This window comes from Mya arenaria, chromosome 3, assembly GCF_026914265.1.
Source record: "Mya arenaria isolate MELC-2E11 chromosome 3, ASM2691426v1".
Lineage (NCBI taxonomy): Eukaryota > Metazoa > Mollusca > Bivalvia > Myida > Myidae > Mya > Mya arenaria.
Genome location: NC_069124.1, coordinates 73885829 through 73906457, shown reverse-complemented (window position 1 = coordinate 73906457; position 20629 = coordinate 73885829). Strand labels below are relative to the sequence as shown.

General features: G+C 37.1%; 1 protein-coding gene across 6 annotated transcripts in view; it reads left to right on the top strand.

The window, feature by feature from the left end:
- LOC128227510 (early endosome antigen 1-like) overlaps positions 1 to 20629 on the top strand; it is a 39473-nt gene that overhangs the window by 753 nt on the left and 18091 nt on the right. For 3 of the 6 annotated variants that reach the window (XM_052938131.1, XM_052938128.1, XM_052938130.1), the window contains exons 2-32: positions 1 to 83; positions 268 to 401; positions 601 to 704; positions 904 to 1138; positions 1353 to 1388; positions 2845 to 3011; positions 3596 to 3727; positions 4040 to 4132; positions 7629 to 7683; positions 7985 to 8194; positions 8444 to 8652; positions 8893 to 9042; positions 9642 to 9772; positions 10001 to 10175; positions 10412 to 10561; positions 10866 to 10967; positions 11375 to 11483; positions 11615 to 11727; positions 12059 to 12148; positions 12339 to 12485; positions 12668 to 12846; positions 13104 to 13163; positions 13788 to 13933; positions 14178 to 14380; positions 14657 to 14881; positions 15088 to 15192; positions 15460 to 15597; positions 16013 to 16174; positions 17655 to 17669; positions 18145 to 18300; positions 18601 to 18732. In XM_052938131.1, coding sequence (XP_052794091.1) covers positions 293 to 401; positions 601 to 704; positions 904 to 1138; positions 1353 to 1388; positions 2845 to 3011; positions 3596 to 3727; positions 4040 to 4132; positions 7629 to 7683; positions 7985 to 8194; positions 8444 to 8652; positions 8893 to 9042; positions 9642 to 9772; positions 10001 to 10175; positions 10412 to 10561; positions 10866 to 10967; positions 11375 to 11483; positions 11615 to 11727; positions 12059 to 12148; positions 12339 to 12485; positions 12668 to 12846; positions 13104 to 13163; positions 13788 to 13933; positions 14178 to 14380; positions 14657 to 14881; positions 15088 to 15192; positions 15460 to 15597; positions 16013 to 16174; positions 17655 to 17669; positions 18145 to 18300; positions 18601 to 18732 — 4038 coding nt within the window. In that variant the 5' untranslated portion in view covers positions 1 to 83; positions 268 to 292. Of the gene's footprint in view, positions 84 to 267; positions 402 to 600; positions 705 to 903; positions 1139 to 1352; positions 1389 to 1543; positions 1569 to 2496; positions 2590 to 2844; positions 3012 to 3595; positions 3728 to 4039; positions 4133 to 7628; positions 7684 to 7984; positions 8195 to 8443; positions 8653 to 8892; positions 9043 to 9641; positions 9773 to 10000; positions 10176 to 10411; positions 10562 to 10865; positions 10968 to 11374; positions 11484 to 11614; positions 11728 to 12058; positions 12149 to 12338; positions 12486 to 12667; positions 12847 to 13103; positions 13164 to 13787; positions 13934 to 14177; positions 14381 to 14656; positions 14882 to 15087; positions 15193 to 15459; positions 15598 to 16012; positions 16175 to 17654; positions 17670 to 18144; positions 18301 to 18600; positions 18733 to 20629 lie in introns of those variants that run through there. The other 3 variants (XM_052938129.1, XM_052938132.1, XM_052938133.1) reach the window with 3 other exon arrangements.

The following is a 20629-nucleotide window of genomic DNA, read 5'->3' as shown; positions in this document are numbered from 1 at the left end:
TAGGGGAGGAGATCTTGGTACAGTCACAAGTTTTCCTTTGTTTTAAAAGGGATATATCAGGCGGCTTTTGGAAGATTGATCAGGTATTTGTTATGTATCATTTGTTGAGAAAAGTTACACTTTCTTTTAATTTTCTATCATTGTTGTATCACGTTGCGGAAAGTCAAGTTAAACAATGATTGACATGATTATTATTATAATAATGCTATGCTTCCATAAAGTGCATAATTCTTGACCAAACTTAAATTCTTTCTGTTTCCATTCCAGTTTGTCTACTTTCCTGCTGGTCAGGATGGCAACCAAAGAGAAAGTGAAGAAAAAGAAGAAGGTCCAGTCCCCAGCAGTTAAAAGAAAGACAAAGGCATCTCCTCTGCATGTTCCTGTGGTCAATGATTCTAGGGGTATTGGAATAGTAATTTATTTCCAAACTTTATTATCTAAAATTCTGTCTATTATAATCATCTGTTCATGAGATCTTGATAAAAAAAAATACTAATAAATGTAATATTTTGTCACAAACCAGCTCCACAAAGATAGTTTTTAATGAAGTTGAAAAAATTAACCATTATACACACATTACAAATTATTCTTGTGTCTCAGATGAGGAAGTAGAACCAGAAATATCTCAGGAGCAGGATGTCCAGGGCTCCCAGGTGTCCGTCCGCTCAGCTGTTGATGACAACATAAAGGACAATACTGTCCAGGTATGTGCAAGGCGATAGTTGGAACTGTACATGACTTTGTTTGAAAAGTATTTCAGTTTTAATCAGTATCACTCAAAAGTTTCTGTAATTTATTAATATAAGGCAATGATAAAGATTGCACTTTTTTATGAAAGAACTGTATTCATAATATACAAAAATGTTAAGTGCTTTTATACTAGTTTATCTTTTTGTAACGTAGAATGGTTCTGGAAGGCAACAAGCAAGTACAAAAAGCCCTAAAGCAAGTTCCTCAGACAGTAAAAAGCCAAAGAAGGATCATGTTGAGCAGAAGCTTGTGAAGGGTCGGGGGCAAAAGGAGTCCCTTAGTGACCCCCCACGGTCAATGTCACCAGTGACTGCTGTCCAGGTGACCAAGATGTCCACGCAGGGCAGCACTGTGTCCCTCCGCTCTAACCACTCTAGAGCATCCAAAGGTAACACATTGTGAACAATCAGTTAAATATTGAAGATTTTGATATCAGTCGAAGATAATAGTAAATCAATATTACAGATGAGAGGAACGATAAAACAGAGCTACTTGCTGTAATTTTTCTTCTTTAAGTAGATAAATATTTTCAATATAATTATTTTTCAATATATACATTAAACATATTCAAAGTGTCTTTATTTTAATATTTATAATTGCAGAGGCCTGGGTAGAAAGAAGTGAAAATGAAGTGAAAGGTAACTGACTTTCTATATTGGAGAGAGAACATTTGTGATTTATACATTTTTTTAGAAATACATTATTGATACATTTTACCCTTTCATAGTATATATGAACTAACAATCAATCTAACATTAACAACTGGTTTTGATTTTAACAGTAGCTGTAACATTGAACTGATTGATCTATGCAGAAAGGTAACTCTAGCAAGTGTGATTGCAATGGTGACAGGAGCTAGAGTATTAGTTTAAATTGACAATATTTGCATTTAAACTTTAAAATCCTCATTTATGTCAGTTAAGCACAACGCAGTAAAGAGATCAGGATCAAAGGTTATGGTGATCTCTGGGTCGAGTACCCAGGCCCCTAATGTGACCAATGTCCAACATAATGGTCACGTCATTTCTAAGGGGCTTGGTAGATTTGTGAGGGAGAACAAGGTTGCACCCACAGGTATACGGCATGAGTATCTGTATCTGGGCTATGTTACTGGCATACATGCATTATAAGACAAATTTTATTTGTATGACAATGCATGATGTCTTCATTACAATATACATGTAGGATTCATTTAAGCATATGATTTTGTGATGATACAAAAGGCCATCCTCACATTAATCGTTATTGATGTAAAATTGGGTTCAATATATTGGATCAAGGATAGTTTTCTTATTACCTGTTTGAACGTACGTTAAAGGGAGGTGTTGATGAAATAACTTTATTTTAAATGGAACAATTGTTTTGAACACATTCACTGCTGTCTTGAGATTGTTAATTCACTTTTTTAACGTCAATTTAACAAAGTCAAATTTGTTAAATATATTATTGCATGACAGTGTAGTCTCTATTACCTTTATATGTGAAATCCTTTAAAATTAATAGTATATGAAATTATGCTTACAGCTTGTAATTATGAAATATACATTCCCATGTAACATTGCATAACAATTTATTTTTTATCAAAATTCATTTTAGTTATATTCCTCTTCTATAAATGATTTTACTTTTTACTTTTTAACTATTGTTGCCAACACTAATATATCTCAGGAAATTTATGACATTAACAATATTTTCATATTAATGCTTCAAAATGCTAGCTAACATAGTTTTATAACACAAATATAGATGCTCAACCTAGCCAGTCTTCTAAACACTCTCTTGTCAGTCTGAAAGATGCTGACAAGTCACTTAGAGAGAATGGATTCAAAGGAGTTTCTGGTATGTAGTAGCATCTTCCTTACTAACCTAGTGTAAATACATCTAATCTACATCCTATTAAAATCAGCAGGACATTAGTTTTTGAATAGTAAGCTTCTGACAATTACGTTCCCTTGCCAATCTTACTATACTGTAGTGAACTAAAACATGTTTTGGTATTAATCAATATTTAAAGAAAGCGCTTACTGACTTTTTATGGCTTTGTACTCATTTAATAATTGTTGACTATATTTTTCTCCTTAATACTCTTTTCAGTGGAGGTGGAAGAAGACAGTGCAGAGAAGCATGCCTACATTCCGTACCTGTACGCACGCAACTGCATCGCCAAGATCACAGAGGACATGAAAGCTATGAAGACAAACCACATCATCATTGTGGAGAATATACAGGAACATTACAGTGACATCGAGACCGAGACTCAGGTACAAGAAAGATTTGAGTGTAGTGCTTTATGCTCTTCCATGATGTGGCTAAAATATATATTTTTCAAAAATAAGAGTAATTGTAGTAATAAAATCATCCTGTAGTGATGATAAGGTCTGAGACCATCACAATATATTCTGATAGTAAATTATATATTAAGTAAAATTAGACAAAACTGTATGATAAAAAGTGCTATGCTACAATTGATAAAAACATGTAGAAAACCATTGATTTGATTACTATGCCATACAACCATTTCATAAAGTATTGTGAGAGTCTCAGATCTGTTTAAATACAATCTATGGCTTTTTGAAAACATCAAAACAATCAGATTGAACGGGGCTTTGCCCCACTGTGACCTGTTCTAAGACCATGTTGTGGGCGCGCCAAGGGAACTAACTTGGTCAGCTGGATTCCTGGTGGTTAGTTCAGGGTTTTTAGCTTTTAACCATTCTTACCCCTGAAACAAGCAACCTTTCTGGGAAATGGACACATTTTTCTTTTTGTAAAATGGTTTTAAACTCATTATCTTGTTGTGACCACTTTATATTGCTTAACTGTCATTACTTTTAACTGTAAACAGGAGCAGTTCAACATGTTTGTGCTGTGTATACGCGAGGAATACTCAAAGAAACGTAACACGTTCCGACAGGTGATCGATGCTCACCAGGTTGAGCTGGACAAGAAGGAAAAATACTGGAATGAAATGCTTACGGTGAGAAATAGCTTTTTATTAGCTGTCCTCCTTGCTTCTGTAAGCATTGAGTTTATATGAAAGCCACCTAAGATGAGAAACACTATGCAGGATCTGCCTTGTTGGAATTAGTTTTATTTGAGAAAAGTTTGGGAAGAAAAACACAAATTATACTAAACAATCATAATTTGAAATATGGTAAGGTGGTGTTGCAAAATTTAGTAATAGGAGATTAATTATTCTCTAAGGACTACCAAAATAAAATAATAAATTGAATTTTAGTTAAGACATGCATACACATATTCTAACGGCATTTTTTATGGGTTTTTTTAGAGTCTGGCAGAGCGTAACAACCGTCTGTTGAAGGAGAAGAAGATGCTGCTGGTCCACAGCAAGACAGAGATAGAGAGGCTGGAGAGGGAAAAGGTGAGATAGGAAAGATAGAGAGGGAAAAGGTGAGATAGAGTGGCTGACGAGGGAAAGGTGAGATAGAAAGCCTGGAGAGAGAATAGGTGCGACAGAGAGGCTTGAGAGAGAAAGTGAGATAGATAGGTTGGAGAGGGAAAGGTTGTGATGGAGAGGCTATAAAGGGAAAATGTGAGATAGAGGATGGCTTGAGAGGGAAAGGTGAGATAGAGTGGCTTGAGAGATAAAAGGTGAGATAGAGGGGCTGGAGAGGGAAAAGGTGAGATAGAGAGGCTGGAGAGGGAAAAGGTTAGATAGAGGTGCTGGAGAGGGAAAAGTTAAGATAGATGGGCTGGAGAAGGAAAAGGTGAGATAGAGGGGCTGGAGAGGGAAAAGTTAAGATAGAGATGCTGGAGAGGGAAAAGGTGAGATAGAGAGGCTGGAGAGGGAAAAGGTAAGATAAAGGGGCTGGAGAGGGAAAAGGTAAGATAGATGGACTGGAGAGAGAAAATGTAAGATAGAGGGGCTGGAGAGGGAAAAGGTGAGATAGAGAGGCTGGAAAAGGAAAAGTTGAGATAGAGGAGCTGGAGCTGGAAAAGGTAAGATAGATGGGCTGGAGAGGGAAAAGGTAAGCTAGAGGGGCTGGAGAGGGAAAATGTGAGATAGAGGCTGGAGAGGTAAAGGTTACATAGAAGGGCTGGAGAAGGAAAAGGTGAGATAGAGAGGCTGGAGAGGGAAAAGTTGAGATAGAGAGGCTGGAGAGGGAAAAGGGAAGATAGAGAGGCTGAAAAGAGAAAAGATGAGAGAGAGAGGGACTGGAGATGGGAAAGATGAGAAAGAATAGATGCGGAGGAAATGTGTGAATCTATTCAAGACAAAGATAGAGAGGCTTGAGAGGGAAAAGGTGAGATAGAACAGTGAGAGAGGGAAAACATAAAATAGATACTAAGATAGGAAAAAGGCAAGAAAGATAATGTAGTAGACAGAAAGGGTTAATTATTTCAAGACAAAGATAAGTAGGCTGGAGAGGGAAAAGGTGAGAAAGAGAGGAGGGTGACACAAATCGTGAGATAGTTCAAGACATTGATAGAGAGGCTGGATAGGGGAAAGGCGAAATAGAGGGTCTGGAGGGGAAATGAATTGGGATATGGAAAATGAAGGAGAAAAAGGTCAAAAAGAGAAGGGGTAAGGTGAGATATAGAGGCTGGAGGAGGAAGTGGGATAGAAAGACTGAAGTGGAAAACAGGTCAGAAAGGGAGGCTGGAGACTGGAAATGTTGGATAGAGAGGCTGGACAGGGTGAAGGGTGAGATAGAGAGACTGGACAGGGTGAAGGTGGTGAAGAGAGACTGGATAGGGAAAAGATGAGATTATTCAAGTTTAATTATTTTTGTTTCAGAACTCCTTCACTTATGTTTGTTCTGTATCACAGTTACTATAGAGTTCAAGTTCATGTGTATATTTCGTGTATGAAGTGTATCATTTTACCAATACCTTTTTAAGAAATTTAAAGAAAACAATTCAGGTTTTTTACATGGCCAAATTGTCATTATACCCCCTCAAACGAAGTTTGAGGGGGTATATAGGAGTGAGCTTGTCGGTCGGTCGGTCGGTCTGTCGGTTTTCATGGTTTCCGTACGATAACTCATGAAAGGCTAGACAGATTTGAAAAAATTTTGGTACACAGGTGTAACATCAGAAGATACAGGTCAAGTTCGATATTTGGGCTAGTGGGGCCAAGATCAAGGTCACTGTTACTAAAAATAGAAAAATAGTTTCCGGACGATAACTCATGAAAGGCTTGACAGATTTGAAAAATTTTTGGTACACAGGTGTAACATCAGAAGATACAGGTCAAGTTTGATATTGGGGCTGGTGGGGCCAAGGTCAAGGTCACTGTTACTAAAAAATGAAAAATGGTTTTAGAAAAACGGTTTCCGGACGATAACTCATGAAAGGCTTGACAGATTTGAAAAAAAATTGGTACATAGGTGTAACATCAGAAGATACAGGTCAAGTTCGATATTGGGGCTGGTGGGGCCAAGGTCAAGGTCACTGTTACTAAAAAAAGCAAAACTGTTTTCGGACGATAACTCATGAAAGGCTAGACGGATTTGAAAAAATTTTGGTACACAGGTGTAACATCAGAAGATACAGATCAAGTTAGTGAGCTTGTCGGTCGGTCGGTCGGTCGGTCCGTCGGTTGGTCGGTCGGTCCGTCGGTTTTCATGGTTTCCGGACGATAACTCATAAAAGGCTAGACAGAGTTAAAAAAAATTTGGTACACAGGTGTAACATCAGAAGATACAGGTCAAGTTCGATATTGGGGCTGGTGGGGCCATGGTCAAGGTCATTGTTACTAAAAATAGAAAAACGGTTTCCGGACGATAACTCATGAAAGGCTTAACAGATTTGAAAATATTTTGGTACACAGGTGTAACATCATTAGATACAGATCAAGTTCGATATTGGGGCTGGTAGGGCCAAGGTCAAGGTCACTGTTACTAAAAAAAGAAAAAAGGTTTCCGGACGATAACTTGATCATGAAAGGCTAAACGGATTTGAACAATTTTTGGTACACAGGTGTAACATCAGAAGATACAGATCAAGTTCGATATTGGGGCTGGTGGGGTCAAGGTCACTGTTACTAAAAATAGAAAAATGGTTTCCGGACGATAACTTATGAAAGGCTTGACAGATTTGAACATTTTTTGGTACACAGGTGTAACATCAGAAGATACAGGTCAAGTTTGATAGATCCTTCAAAAACTAAATGAGCAAATATTTATCTTAAAAGTAATTGACACTTGGAAAGATGAACAAACAAAACAAATCCAGCATGCTTCATTTGAACCAGATGCCAGTGGAATACCAGCAGAACTTAAGTATGGCATATTTGCCACAGTAGTGCTTACTACAAATATTGACCTGTCAGATGGACTTGTTAATTCGGCTACAGGAACAGTCCCAGGATTTATTCCCAGGTGGATAAGGATGCATTCAAGCCCAAATATGTACTTGTAAAATTTGATGATGATCGTGTTGGAAGAAAAGCTCGTGAATGCTCTAGATGTCTTATTCCAGAAGAGATCAGCTAGAGCATCAGCTAGTTTTTCTTGTCAGCAGTGCAACTTCTAAAGTACTCAACAGATTTAAATAAAACAATACATGCATGGTAAAAGAAGATGCAGTGTGCAGTAACCTTGGAGTTATGGCCTCTTTTCAAAGGAATGGATTGCCATTCCTGTGTCCAGGCGGCATTTGGGGGTATTCGTCACTCCTGTGACAGCACTAGTTTATTTGAATTTTGTATTGTGGAAACAAATCAAACATCCATGTTTACTCATAAAAATGCATATAATTACAAATATTTTGAAAACAATTTAAAACATGATGTTATCATGCAGAGGATCTGCTGGCACAAGAAAAAGTACCTAATTGCATTGTCCAGAATGAATATGACTCCCACATGATTGAGTATCATTACATTTCATGTAAGAAATATGTTTTTACATAAGGAGGAGCTTGTCCAGCAGTACGCAGATGAAGGGGCTCACAGGGGAGCACTTGTAGGTCAGTGTCAAGATCAGAAAAAAAAACATGCACACCACTGCTAAAATGGATTCAGTTATAACAGGTCACATTCCTGACATAATAAAGTTCTAATCTTTTTAATGGTGCATTCTAAATAAATTTGTTACAGTATATCATAGCTTACAATGATTGTGAAATGTTTATTATGACCTTTCCTATAAACATGCTAAATTTTCATGAAACAAAATGTTTTTTTATTTTGAAATAATAGAAATATTATAACATGGTTTTCTGTCATAATTCTAAATAATAAGTAAATACTCATTTGTTGCCTATACAGCTGCTGTCCCCCAGGCATGGGAGGAAGAGAGGAAGGTTCTTCATGACCAGCTGGAAAGTGAAAAGGCTACAGTGGCTAGTCTGCGGTCTCAACTTGCATCACAGGGGCCTGTTGCCATGGCGCAGGTTACCTCCGGAGGCGGAGGCATGTCCGATGTGGCCAGGGTGGAGTCTAAGCAGATGAGCGCTGCAGGGGCTGGCTTCTCAGGAGGTGGGTGACAGTGTTACACTGACTTTATAGATGAATATCACAATAATTATGTTTCCATGCTTTGTTGATTGACCCCACAATTCACATTTGACTTTTAAGAGTTTCCGTGTAGTGTTCATTCACTTATTTAGAAAATTAGTGTTGAAATTCATTGGGCATTTATCTTTGTTGTCTTAAGATATCAAGCTAGAATTGTCTTTAAATATTGAGATTGTAATTGGCTTAAATATAAGTATTGCATATCTGCAGGGGCTCTCGCAGCAGCAGGGGCCATGACAGCTGCTCGGGACAACAAGCAACAGATGGAAAAGGAGAGACAGGAGATTGAAGATGAGCGAGCACAGTTTTCCGAGGATCGGGCAAAGTTTGAGGAGGAAAGAGAGATGTTTGCAGCAGAGCGAGCACAATGGATGGGTCAGATAGCTCAACTGCAGACTGAACTGGGGGAGAAAAGTGTGGTACGTTTGCAATGCAAAATAAGCTAACTTTTTGAATGAACAAGGGATTTCAGAAGAAATTAATAAACAAATTTTAATGATCATATTCGTTATATCTTCTGCAACTATTGCATGCCGTAAAATGTCAATGACAACAGGCCTTGACAATCCAATTAACTGCTTGTTAATGATATGCATGCCTTCTTGGGTGTTTAAGTTTAAAGAGAACTAGCAGAAAAAATAATTGGTATTTCTCTTTAGAGTGGAAATGAATGGCAAGTAAAACATGACATCATTGCGGGTCGACTGGCGGAGGTTGGAGACATCCAGGCGAAGTACCTCCTTCTGGAGAGTCAGTACCAGGCGCTTGCCGCTATTGTCAAGGACACTGACACTAGTTCCGCTACCAAGGTAAGATATTGTCACTGTAATTGTAACAGAACTCATGAAAAAATGGTCCTTCAGAATGTTTGAATTATACCTTATCATCAGTTAGCATCATACTGTCTGTTCATTACTACTAAAAAGGTTTGCATTTAATCTAAATAAATATAAAAATAGTTCAATAACATGTAGTTCAGTTTTGCTATAATTCAATCCATTCCAACCAGTGCAAAGAAGATGCCAATATAATAAGTATGTGCATTGATTGTTGATAAGGATGGTTTCTATTAAGTCTTTTGCAGGGAAGTCAACTTGTGTCAATTGTTCAATTCTTTCAATGTACCGATAATGTTTAAGATATAATTTGCTGACATTAAAATCATCAAAAAAGTAGATTTTTTTTGAGAATACATGTAGTGGTTGAAATTAGCACATGCATGTAAGCCCATAGCAGTGTATTATGGTAATTTTTTGTTTATTGATTTAACAGTCTAATTTCAAAGACTAGACCGTTAGCAGTAGGCGGTTGAGGTTGGAAGGACATCGAACGATCATTAGCAGTAATTAATTTTCAGCTGTGATTAATCCAACATAACATATTGTATCGTGTCCACACATAAATACAGGCCCAGCTTGAGAAGAATGGTGAAGAGAAGAAGATGATGGAGGGAGAGAAGGCATCGCTGGACAAGGAGATCACACAGTGGGAAAAGCAGTTTGAAAAGGCCAACAAGAGAAAACCAACTGACGATGACAAGTAAGGCCAGGGCAGAGGCTGTGTCTACGCCATATGTTGAGCTTGAAATAGAATTCTGTCGCTTTACCTTAATATCCATACTCTTGTCACTTTTCATTTATGAACTTTTTCCTGATTCTTTTTATTTTCTTTAGTTATGGACAATTTCCTATTTTAACCAAGCAAGTTAAACAATAAACAATTTTATGGGACATTGGTCTGGTATTATGTGTATTGTGAATATTTCAGGCCGGACAGTATTCAGGAGATGTACACAACCCGACAAGAAGTGGAGTACATGGTTACCTCACTGGAGCAGAAGGAGAAGACCCTGCGACAGGTGGAGAGTGGCTCTGTGCCGGACGTGCCTGATGTCACACACAAACCAGTAGATACCAAAGAGCCAGAGGTCGTCACTGTACAGGTACATAAACTATTAAATGCACAGCCCAATCAGACTTTCCGCCTTTGGGCTGCATGAAATGTTGTTGAAAGCTGCTTAATTGTATACATTTTGAAAATATTATCCCGCTATGCTGAAACTTTCATTACTTTAAGAAACGATCTCTTATATACACAGCTATTAGAATATACATTGGTGGCTAGAAAGATGTTAATTAAAGTTAAGAAAAAAATCATTAATTGTATTTATGCCCACAGGTGAAAGTGCCCGACCCAAGCATTGTTGAGGCCCTGGAAAAGAGCCAAGGGGACATTATTGAGGTCAGAGTGGAAGTCACCAAGCTACAGGAGCACATAACTCTGCTGCGCACCGAGATCAGTCAACAAAACACGCAGATACAAACACAGGTGGGGAGGGTTGATCTGTGTTTATATTTCATTGTGTAAAGGTATTTTGATGCTGAAATTTATATTTTTCAAACAATTTCAGAGGTAAAACATTTTTTTAAAAATCTTAGGGTAATGGTTAGAATTAATATTTGCTAGTTTTAACTGATTTCAAGTGGTAAATTTACATACCTTTGATGTTCATGGAAGTTTTACCGAAAGGGTACTTTTATTTCATTAAGTAGGCATTTGTTTATAAACACAAAACAGCTGTTATCATCAAATCCATAAATAAAATTAAATAAGTGGTATATTTATCTCTTAGATGACACATATAGCAGAGCTGGAACACCAGATTGCTTCGATGCAGGCTGAGGGTGTGGTCGGTGGCGGAGTTATGGTTGGGGGTACCAGCGTCTCTCAGGAGGTCCTTTATCATTTTTTATATTTATATGAAGCTTTCCTGGATTCAGATGGAATAATACTGATAAAAATGAATTTTCGGAAAATGGAGTGCCAAAAATTGATATATACAAAATGATTGTTACCCATGGGCAGTAAAATTAATGTTACTATACCTTGCCTGAGAATATGCAGATTATATATAGAGTTTCTATTTTTGAGAAACCAATATTTAAATTTTTGTTGAACATTTGATGCAAAATTATACAATTACATATTAAATGAAAAAATATACGAAAGGAGAAAATTACAATTGCTGGCTTCTTTTTTTTTCCACTGGCTACAGCTCTGCAGCCAGTAACTGAAAATTAAAGTATTGTTTTCCATATGTTTTCCTAAGTAGTTCCTAAGCATAAAATCCCTATATTTCAGGAGCTCGAAAAGCTGAAGGAGGAGAACCGGAACTTGCGCCGTGACATGAAGAAGATCCTGAAGCAGTACGAGAGGCTTGCTCAGAGCCAGGCAGACAAGGGGGTACCAGGTAATATACATTTTTAAAAAAAAATTGTTTAATTGAAGTCCAGCTTGCAAATCGATAAAACACAAAATTAAATTTACGATTGTTCCTAAAAATCAATCTACAATACCCCATGAATCTGTATAATCTTCCAGCAAGTGTGGCCGATGATGACACCATAGCAACCCTGGACAACAAGATTGCTGATCTGGAGGCTGAAAACGAGGCTCTGAAAGATGAACGCCTCATTCTGCGGGAGAAGGTCAAGGTCAGTATATTTCAAAGCTAAACAAAGTTCATATGCTTGAAAGAACACCAAATTGTACACCCTTTAGCTTTTGCAAACTTAACCCAGTGCTGTGAATTCCTTGAAGAATTTACGTTGGCGTTATGGTTGCTTGGATTTAAATGATGATATTGGTCTTGAATAAATATAATAGTGTTACATAAAAATAGCTTTCAATATGGTACATACGTATTTATGTGTAGGATTGGTATCTGCATCTTTGGTTGCCTATGGATAGCTTATGAAAATATCTTGAACTCAGTATATATGCACAATAACATATTATAAATGAAGGAAGCTTTTGTCCTTGCAGACCATCACAGAGACAATTACAGTGACACACTTTGAGGACAACAAGAAGGCTGTGGAGGAGAAAGACAAGAGAATCAATGATCTTTTAAAAGTCAGTTATCTTTTTATTTAGCTTTTTGTTCTTTTAAATCTGCCCTTATGTAAGGCTTTTGCTTACATATATATTATCTTTTTTTGCCTACAATAAAGACAAGTACCAATATGACAGAGTCAATAAAAAATAGATGTAATTTTGTTACTACTAGTTCTTTAAAGTTAATAAAACTCCATCCATGTTTAAGGAGTTGACAAAGCTGCGTGAGATGAATGTGTCCATGGCGAAGGACATGAAGAAGATGGTGAAGTCCCACATGAAGACAAAGATACGCATGGACGAACTCATCAATGCAGAAAAGGCTGCCAAGCTCCTGGAAAAGGTTGCCATGCAGGTTGGTATTTGAAGGAATTTAATAGTGTCTATGCCAATTTCAGTTCAGATATGACCAATTGACCAATCAAATGACCAACAGAATTGACTTTCCGGATTTGTATTAAGACTCTGTTTTAGACAGATTTTTTATTTGTGCTGTTTGTTAAAAAAGCAGCATTATTCTTGTATTCCATTTCCCAGGTGCATGACATCCACAGTGAGGTTCCACCAGCGGCAGTGATGGTGAATGACCGGTTGGAGGATTCACTGACCAGAGTGACCAGCACCAAACTCATACTGGACAACAAGCAGGCTGCCTACCAGGCTTGGCTGGACACATATCAGAAGAAACATGGCAAGGCGCCTGGCAAGGGTGACAGGTGAGCAGAGTATGGAAACAGTTAGTGTTTGATCTACCCAGTTAAGCTGTTTTTTTTCTAGAAAGGATTTCAGAATCCTTGATATCAGTTGATTTTAAAACTCAATCATTCTTGTTATTGTCAATCAAACAAGGTCTTTTTTAATAAGGGTTATATTTGAAATTATATCTTATTGATACACTAAAAGACTTTCAGATTATGATTTTTTTTTTGTACATTTTGTAACTTTATATGAAAGTTATGCCTGATTTCTGTAGAACTGTTACTTGGAGGCCATATACAATTGAAGAAAGTGTTGTAATGAGATTGTATCTTGGGTAACTATCAGAATGCATGGTCTTGCTTATTTTGTGATAACTGTGTTCTTGTGAGCCTCATATGGTGGTGGCTACAATACAAGGAGTGTCTGAGTCTCATATATTCATGTATGTAGAAGAGACAAACATGATTTGATAGAGTTCTGTGGACATTTTGAATTATCTCCAGTCCGATTATTCCACGTTGGTTAAATTGACAAATTACCCAGTATTGACTCTTGTTACTTCTGAACAAAAATCAAGTTCAAATGTTTGTTTGATACTAAACATAGCTTGTGTGTGTTGGTGTTGCAATTATCTTAGTTATGAGATTAAAAGTAATTATGATTGTTTGTGTGTGAATAAATCAATTAAATTGTACATGTATTTAGTATATGTTGTCTTCTGTATACTTACAACTTTTTACAGTGTTTAAGGGTTTATCCATTGTATAGATTATATACATGTTTTAACATTTTCAATTAAGAAATTATCATTTTTACATAATATGATGATAATTCATTTATAAGGTATGTGGTTTATTAAAATTAAATTGTACTGTTCTCGATAAAAGAGTAGAAAGTCAAACTAGATGAATGAAAACAGTTTTAGAATTATAGTAAGCCTTCCTATGTTCATCTGCAGGGACGCATTGGGTGAGGATATACACGATGACTGGGAGCAGGCTAAACATGACTACAAGGAGGCCCACCTGCTCATGTCCGCGCTACAGATCATGAAGTCCGGGGATGTGTCCGAGGCCGTGGGGCAGGACGACACAGAGTCAAAAGGTAGGGGAGGGGATTTTAAGAAGTGTAAGGAATTTAGTGAAGGTTTAAATACTCACAATAATGGCAGTGTTCATAAATTCATATATAAGAACAGGCGTTTAAATTTAACATTCTTATGAAAAGTTTTAATATGTTAAGTCTTGAGTGGGATGATCAGTTTAATGCATCTTATTCAGGTAATTGAGTATGTTTCCAAAGTGTTCTTGTAAGTGTTGAGTGCTATGTTTATGCTTTCTCTTCCCAGCTGAAATTGAGATAGTTAATCTGGAGAAGGCACTAGCTTCCGCAGACAATCGACTGCTTGACCTTGAGGCATCAAACAAGAATGTGATCAATGAGCGTGACCGCTACAAGGAGAAGGTTGAAGAGCTGGAGAAGATGCTGGAGGATGCTGGGAAACAGATAGACTTCAATGCCACTCTGCTTGCTGACTCACAGAGCACTGCTGTATGTATACAAGACAAAGATTTATCTGGATTCAAATGACCAGATCATCATTTTTTTTAAATAATTTAAATTAATGATTAGTATTAGCTGAGGATTAAAAAGGTTGCTTTTTTAACATTTAAAAGTTCAGATATTTTTGCTTTTGTATATAATAAACTTAATGGAATTGTTAAATGAAATCATTTACATTTGTTCAGTTGTACAAAACTCGCGTTGTTAAGACCACTTATTGTTAAATTATAAAACAAAAATATCTAAACCTTGTTCAAATTTTAGGAGTTGACAGAGCAACTTGGAGAGCTCCGGAAGAAATCAGACAATTTTGAGGCGGAGCTAATGCAGGAGCGCATGTCGCACGTGAGCACGAGGGATGAGTTGGAGACGCTCAGGAAACAGATGGATTCACTCAAGGAGGAGATGGCCAATGAGAAACAAGGACTGGATGCCAAACTGGAGGCATCCAGGAGTGAGATGCAGGCACACATCACACTTAAAGAGGAGGTATGGCTCACATTGCATTTAACAATTCTCACTGGTATCATATCAGAAAATGTTGTCTGCTATTCATAATTAAAAATATGTCAAGATTTTTTTTTAACATGTTGATGAGTGTCTTATAGCCTGTGTTCAACTGGTAAGGTTCAATGATTTGAACTTTGTAAGGTTACTTAAGCAATATTATCACTGTCTGATTATGCCTTGTCTAGGAGCTGAGTGCAAAGAAAGCTAGAATTGAGCAGCTGGAGTCCGAGAAACTCTCCAAGCTGCCTCCAGACACGGCCGCAGAGATGAAGGCACTGCAGGACAAACTGGTATAGCAAGCAATAAAAAGTCACAGTTAATAAGACTGAACATTAAAAGCCTCATCTACCAGACATTAAGAATTTTTGAAGTTTTGATCTATTTTGTGTACTAAAATAATGTAAAAAAAAATAACAGAGGCAAAATTATTCTCAAGGTAGGGACCAAAAATATTCGCTAACCTGCATAAGTTTAATTCTGCAATGTCAAACAGCATTAAAATATAATTTCCCAAAACCTTGAATTTTTACATAACCTTGAAATATATTTGTCAACAGCGAGAACTAGAGCAGGATTCGAGCAGTTCCAAGTCGTCAACGGCTACCCAGAATGCCAAGATGGCCGAGCTGGCTGCGGCCCTTGAGGTTGCCACAAAGAATCTGGAAACCATTCGTGCTCACAACAGGGAACTGGAGGTATGTTTTTTGTATAGAATATGATATGATAAGATAAAACTATTTTTATAGATGGATCAGAATATTTTTGAAAGTCTTTGCATGGAAATGAAGCAACTGGCCTGTTAACAACAAAGTATTGAACAAATTTTATTTGGAAAATTCCGAAAACAGAGTACTTGAGTTCAAATTCCTCGGTTCAGAGTGGCAGGTACATCAAATAAATTTGAAAATCTTAAGAAATACCTTATGTGATCAGAGGTTTTCAAGAAAACTTTAAAATAATCATTATGAAGATATTTGTTTTCTTAGATATGTGCATACAATTATATGTTTTTACAGCATAGCTATTAAACATGCCTGAAAATAATATTACAAACAAAATTTACTCTCACTTAATCAAAAAGCAGGTTTTTCATGTTCATTTTCCTATCAGGTGAAGGTCAAGGCTGGACGCCATGAGAAGGACAAGGAGTCTAAGCGTGTTTCCCGCCACATGGAAGAGAAACAGCAGAAGGCCTCAACTGAGGACAAACAGCGCATACAGCTCCTCGTGAAGCGTGTTAAGGAGCTTGAGAACCAGCTCGGGAAGGGAGTGGTGAGTGAAGGCTAATGGGGTTATAATTTGGTATTGGTATGGTATACTATATTGATCAATCAATATGACTGTAGTGCCTATCATGATTAGTGTTGTGAGTGTTGATGCATTGTTTTTAGCTTGTTTGTTTTTCAGAAAAAGAGTCCAAAGTAAACAGATAGCCCTCCTGTCTGCATTGTTGTGTAAACTCTATAACCTTGTCCATAAGAATTTCATATATTGAATTTAAACTAGGTACACATGCTGCAAAAGATAATGTTCACATATGTAGTAGGGCCCATGACTTTGGCTTAATTAACTGTTTAGTTATGCCCTTTTTGAACTGAAATATAATTACAATAGTTGAATGTTGACATTTGCTCTACAGCACTTTTGTTGTATTGGTGTTTACTAAGCTGTCTCTTCTTTAGCATATCTAGAAGGTCAAATAGTTTAACTACAGTCAAGCTGAAAATAATGCATCACTATTTCATCATGAATGTTGTAGCAAGTGGCTGAATATGGCAAGTGATTCTATTATTCTAATTTAATTGGTATTAAGGGCAGGGTAACTTCATGTAAATGTTTTATTGTACCGGGTAAGAAGAATAGATAGACAAAAGTTAGCATCCATAAAATATACACAATCATGTTGATTCTGAATTGAAAAATAGATATTTTGCAAAATTGAAGTAACAGTTTGTTTTGGGAAATCTGAAAAAATCTCTTCTGCTTTAAAGTTACCAAGCAACACAATAAATAGCTGCCAAACTTTTGACTGTCAGAAAAACACCTTATCGAACATGTCTACATAATCAACGACCACAGTTAAGCTTGTCCCTGTAGCTTCAACATAAATTATTACCTCACGTAAATTTCAAGACTCAAGTTGTAATAGTTGGTTATTTCTATATTTGTTGATGTAGAAAAGGAAGGTAAGGGAACAGGAAAGTAACTCTGAACGTGCCTTAGTTTTGATTAGTTCAACCTTGAGGTGTGATAAAGCATGAAATTTGGAGAGTTGTTGAATTCATTTTTCAAATAAAATCAAGTTTATGCTAAAACGAGTACTTGTTAATTGTTTTAGTTAGAAACTTAAATTTGCATGTTTAGATTTGTTGTTTGCTGTGTAACCTCTTTGAAACATAAATATGCGTTTTGTTTTTGTTGTTTCTATGTTTTTTAACATAAAATTTAATAAATTATGTTTTTCTTATGATTGCATATTTATTGAATTACATGGCTTAACTTTTGCTATGTGATAAAAGTTCTTAACAATCACAGGAGCAGCTAATTGCATAAAATTTGGATACGTTATCCACTGGTTATGTTATCTTTAAGTATTTATTGGATAAATATTGACCAATTAATAATTGTGTTGGCTAACATTGACCACCAAACCAAACAACTTACAAGTTTTATTTAATTTGTCTGCAAAGCTTCTTTAATTCTTTTAATTTTAATTCAACTACATGTGTACATATATAATTGTCTTTTTCAGGCTGTAGCTCCTGTTGTAAGTACCCTTTCAGATTTGGAAAGACAGAATAGAAATAGAGTACATGTAGGAACTAATGACTGAATAAAAGTAATGTTTTCTTTCAAAGAAAATCTATAAAAATTTGAAGAGTTTATTTAGTTAGTCAAAGACAGTAGGCGGTGTCCAAGTTTGAATGGGATGCTGAATCATTGGAAACAATGTTTAAAATGCCAAAAAAGAACCCCTTTGCCTCAATGTGTATACATGTTAATGAGGTACATGTGTCAAACAATGGCATGAGTCAAAAAATGATGTGTGTCAAACAATGATGTTTCAAACAATATAGACTTTTGCGAACACTGCTCAGTGCTCTTTGATAAATGACCATGTAGGAAATTTACTGTGTAGATTTGGACTAATATTATTAAATTCAGTTCTGCCACCTATAATACATAATGGAAAAATTTGTGTAATTTCAACTTCCACTACGCCTTGTTTCCCTCCAATGCAGGCCGCAGCAGGTGGTGTAGGGGCAGACAAGGGTGATGTGCTCAAGCTACGTCGGGAGATCAAGGACCAGGCTGCTGAAATCAAGCGTCTTGAGAAAGAAGTGCGACTGGCAGGGCCAGGTGGGGGTGGGGGTTCCGCCAAGGATCAGGTCGCAGAGGTACGTGTAGAATTGATCATCATTTGAGTTAACCCCAAGCCAATAGTGACACGTCTTATTGAAGGCATCTATTAAAACTGAGCAGATTTGTTTATAAGACTTTAAGTAGTATGAATAAGGTGACCTTGCATATGGTCCTTGGTATCAGTGTTGATGATTTTTAAAGAGACTGGTTGTTTTTCCCTGTAACAATCAAACAAATAGGATGCATCATTTGGTTTTGAAGCATGTTTGTAGAACAGATCACATAATGAAGCTTACTATAAAAGGTTTTAACATTTCTCCTTATTTGTCTTACAGAAACACAAAACTGCGAAGCAAGAAAAGGTATTGAAAGAGATGGAGAAGCGAATGGACATGGAGAAAGAAAGGACTGCCCAGATGATGGCCGGACTCCAGGCTGCCGACGCTGAGAACAGTGTTCTCAAAAAGGTAAGTCATCCACACTTACTGATATAGATACTCTCAGCAAAGAAGGCAGCAGATTAGAGCATATTGAGTATAAGCTTGTACGTTTTTCAAGGAAAAAGTATGAAGGTTCGTTTATTGTCATATTCCTTTTGTTGGTATTTTCATTGACAGGCAAAAACTTCACTGTTGGCCATAACATCAAAAATTGTCAATATATTAATATGAAATTTGGTACACATGCACATGTGTAGCAAGTCCATCATTCGGTGTAGAATACTTTTTTGAGTTGAGCTCCATGATTGAGCTAGTTAAACAGATGAGCATTGACACACCCTTGCAGTGCTCTTGTTTTAGATCAAACTGATAAGGTTGTGCAGAGAGAGAGCAGATGGTTTAGAAATAACAACTTATTTCCATGTCAAGAAGGACATGTTTCTAATATAAAATATATACTACGAAATTTATTATGTCTCCCCCTCTCTGGGGGAGACATATTGTTTTTGCCCTGTCCGGTAGTCCGTCAGTCCGTCCGTACGTCACACTTCGTTTCCGATCGATAACTGGAAAACCGCATGACCTAGGATCACCAAACTTGGTAGGGAGGTTGGTCGTGAGGTGTAGAGGATCCCTATTGTTTTTGGGGTCACTAGGTCAAAGGTCAAGGTCGCGGCGACCCCCAATATAAAAAACATTTCTGCTCAAAATCTTGAGAACGGTTTGACCTAGGTTCACCAAACTTGGTAGGGAGGTTGGTCATGAGGTGTAGAAGATCCCTATTGTTTTTGGGGTCACTAGGTCAAAGGTCAAGGTCGCGGCGACCCCCAATGTAAAAAACATTTCCGCTCAATATCTTGAGAATGGTTTGACCTAGGTTCACCAAACTTGGTAGGGAGGTTGATCATGAGGTTTAGAAAACTCCTATATTTTGGGGGGTCACAAGGTCAAAGGTCAACGTCGCTGTGACCTCTAATGTAAAAAAATATTTCCGTGCAATATCAGGAGAATGCTTTGATCTAGGTTCACCAAACTTTGAAGTGAGGTTGGTCATGATGTCTTGATGATCCCAATTGTTTTGGGGGTAACAAGGTCAATAGTCAAGGTCGTGGTGACCTTCCATGTAAAAATCATTTGCGTGTTATATCTTTATGTCTCCCCCATTCATGGGGAGACATATTGTTTTTGCCCTGTCCGTCAGTCAGTCCATCAGTCTGTCAGTCAGTCAGTCAGTACGTCACACTTCGTTTCCGCCCAATAACTATAGAACTCTTAGACCCAGGAACTTCATACTTGGTATGCTAGTTGGTCATGACTAGTAGATGACCCCTATTGAATTTGGGGTCACTAGGTCAAAGATCAGGGTCAACGTGACCTTGAGGTGAAGAAACGGTTTCCACTCAATAACTAAAGATCCTTTGGGTCCAGGAACTTCATACTAGGTATGCTAGTTGTTCATGACTATTAGATGACTCCTATTGATTTTGAGATCAAAAGGTCAAAGGTCAAGGTTACCTTCAGGTAAAAAATGTTATGTTGGCAGTGACCTTAAGCTTAAAAATGGTTTCTGCTCAATAACTAAAGAAAGCTTGTACCCAGGAACTTCATAGTTGTTCATGACTAGTAGATGACTCCTATTGATTTTGAGATCAGTAGGTCAATGGTAAAGGTCACCGTGACCTTGAGGTGAAGAAACTGTTTCCGCTCAATAACTAGAGAACGCTTGCAACCAGGAATTTCATACTTGGTATGCTAGTTGGTCATGACTAGAAGATGACCCATATTGATTTTGAGATCACTAGGTCAAAGGTCAAGGTTGCCATGACCTTGAAGTGAAGAAAAAGTTTCCGCTCAATAACTAAAGATCCTTTGGTTTCAGGAACTTCATACTTGGTAAGCTAGTTGTTCATGACTAGAAGATGAC